At 50.3% G+C, this 1,421-nt stretch overlaps 1 protein-coding gene across 1 annotated transcript in view; it reads right to left on the reverse strand.

Moving 5' to 3' along the window:
- Positions 1 to 6: 6 nt before the first annotated feature.
- TTC39A (tetratricopeptide repeat domain 39A) overlaps positions 7 to 1,421 on the reverse strand; it is a 31,348-nt gene continuing 29,933 nt past the window's right edge. Inside the window, exons 16-17 of the mRNA XM_010849657.1 lie at positions 717 to 833; positions 7 to 204 (exon numbers count right to left, since the gene is read on the reverse strand). Coding sequence (XP_010847959.1) covers positions 81 to 204; positions 717 to 833 — 241 coding nt within the window. The 3' untranslated portion in view covers positions 7 to 80. The remainder of the gene's footprint in view (positions 205 to 716; positions 834 to 1,421) is intronic.

Consider the following 1,421-nt stretch of genomic DNA (forward strand, 5'->3'; position numbering starts at 1 on the left):
GGGGAGGGGTTCTTTTTGAAATGTTTCCAGGAGCTCTGTCCAGCTGATTCTGTCTTCCAGCCTGGGACTGCTGCACAAAACTACAAGGACACTGATGAGACCATAGATCTGTTGCCCTTTTCTAGGGAAGACTTGGCTTGGAGTGTGGCTGCCTGGATTCGAAAATGTGTCCTTGACTCCATGGAATAATTCTTATAGTTTTGCCTGGAAGAGACCAGAGAATCAGACATGTGAAGCTGCTCCAGGTTGTGATTTTTCCCTTAGTCTGAGCTGTGGGAACCCACTAGCCAAGGAATGTTTTTAAAGGCTGATCCCTATCTCTGTTTAAAGAAAGAGTTGGGCTTAAATTTAATAGGGATTACCTGTTATCTTGCCTTCTGGAACCACTCTTGGTCCTTTGGGGCCCAGTATGAAGGAATGATTTCAAGATCCATGGGCTAGAAGGCAGGAGACCTGCACCTTCACACCAGCCCTGAAGCTTGCAGTGTGACCCTGGATAACTCAGTCATTGAGTCTGGGATTTCAATTCCTCTTTGGTAAATTAGGGAAGAAGCCTCCCTATACCAGGTGAGAACTGGGTTCCCCCGGGACACGGGCCCAGCCTCTGGGCTGCCTACACTGCCTTTGCCAGCACCCTCTCACACTGCTGCCTGGCACCTCTGCCTCCCCAGAGCTCATGGGGAACAAAGGCCAGACCAAGGCAAATCAAGCCTTACTTGGCAGTTTCCAAGAGTTTGACAGCCTCTTCATTTCTGCCTTGCTCCATAAACAGCAGGGCCAGCTCCAGCAGGGCATTTGGGATCAAGTAGTGGTCATATTTAATCCTCTTTTCACTGTAGGACAGAAGAAAACACGGCTTACAGGCTCTTCTCTTGAGACATCCTTTGGGCACGTCCGTCAGACGACTCCTGAGCGTCTCCCAAATGGGAGGATCCAATTCATGGTCTCATGGGGTTTTCTGACCTGAATTCCAACTTGGAAGGTTCCCACTATTTAGCCCTAGAAAGACTTAAGAACCACAGCAAAGCCTTCCAGTCCTCTGCACCTGGGCCCTGAGTCCCTGACAACCTATGGTTCACGTCATGTCCTAGGCCCACCTCCACCTCAGTCCCCAACCCCACCCCCCCACTGCTGCCCTTTATTTCATCTGCAACCCTTTCCCTCTAGGACTTCACCTAAGCAGGGAAGGACTGACCGCTGTCACCTGACCTCAAGTCTTTCCTGTGTCCAGGCATTAGCACATGCTCTACCTACTCCACTTAAAACTCCTCTTTCCTTGCTTTTTCTGCCTGATAAACTTGCCAACTGAAGTGGCGTTACTGGAAAGCCTTTCCTGGCATCTAGCATTATGTTTAGGTCCTTCCTCCTGGCACCTGCTGGCCTCTCTGCTTTCCTCTGGCACAGCCCTCACCATACCAGAT

Source organism: Bison bison, unplaced genomic scaffold (assembly GCF_000754665.1).
Source record: "Bison bison bison isolate TAMUID 2011002044 unplaced genomic scaffold, Bison_UMD1.0 scf7180017851016, whole genome shotgun sequence".
Taxonomy (NCBI): Eukaryota; Metazoa; Chordata; class Mammalia; order Artiodactyla; family Bovidae; genus Bison; species Bison bison.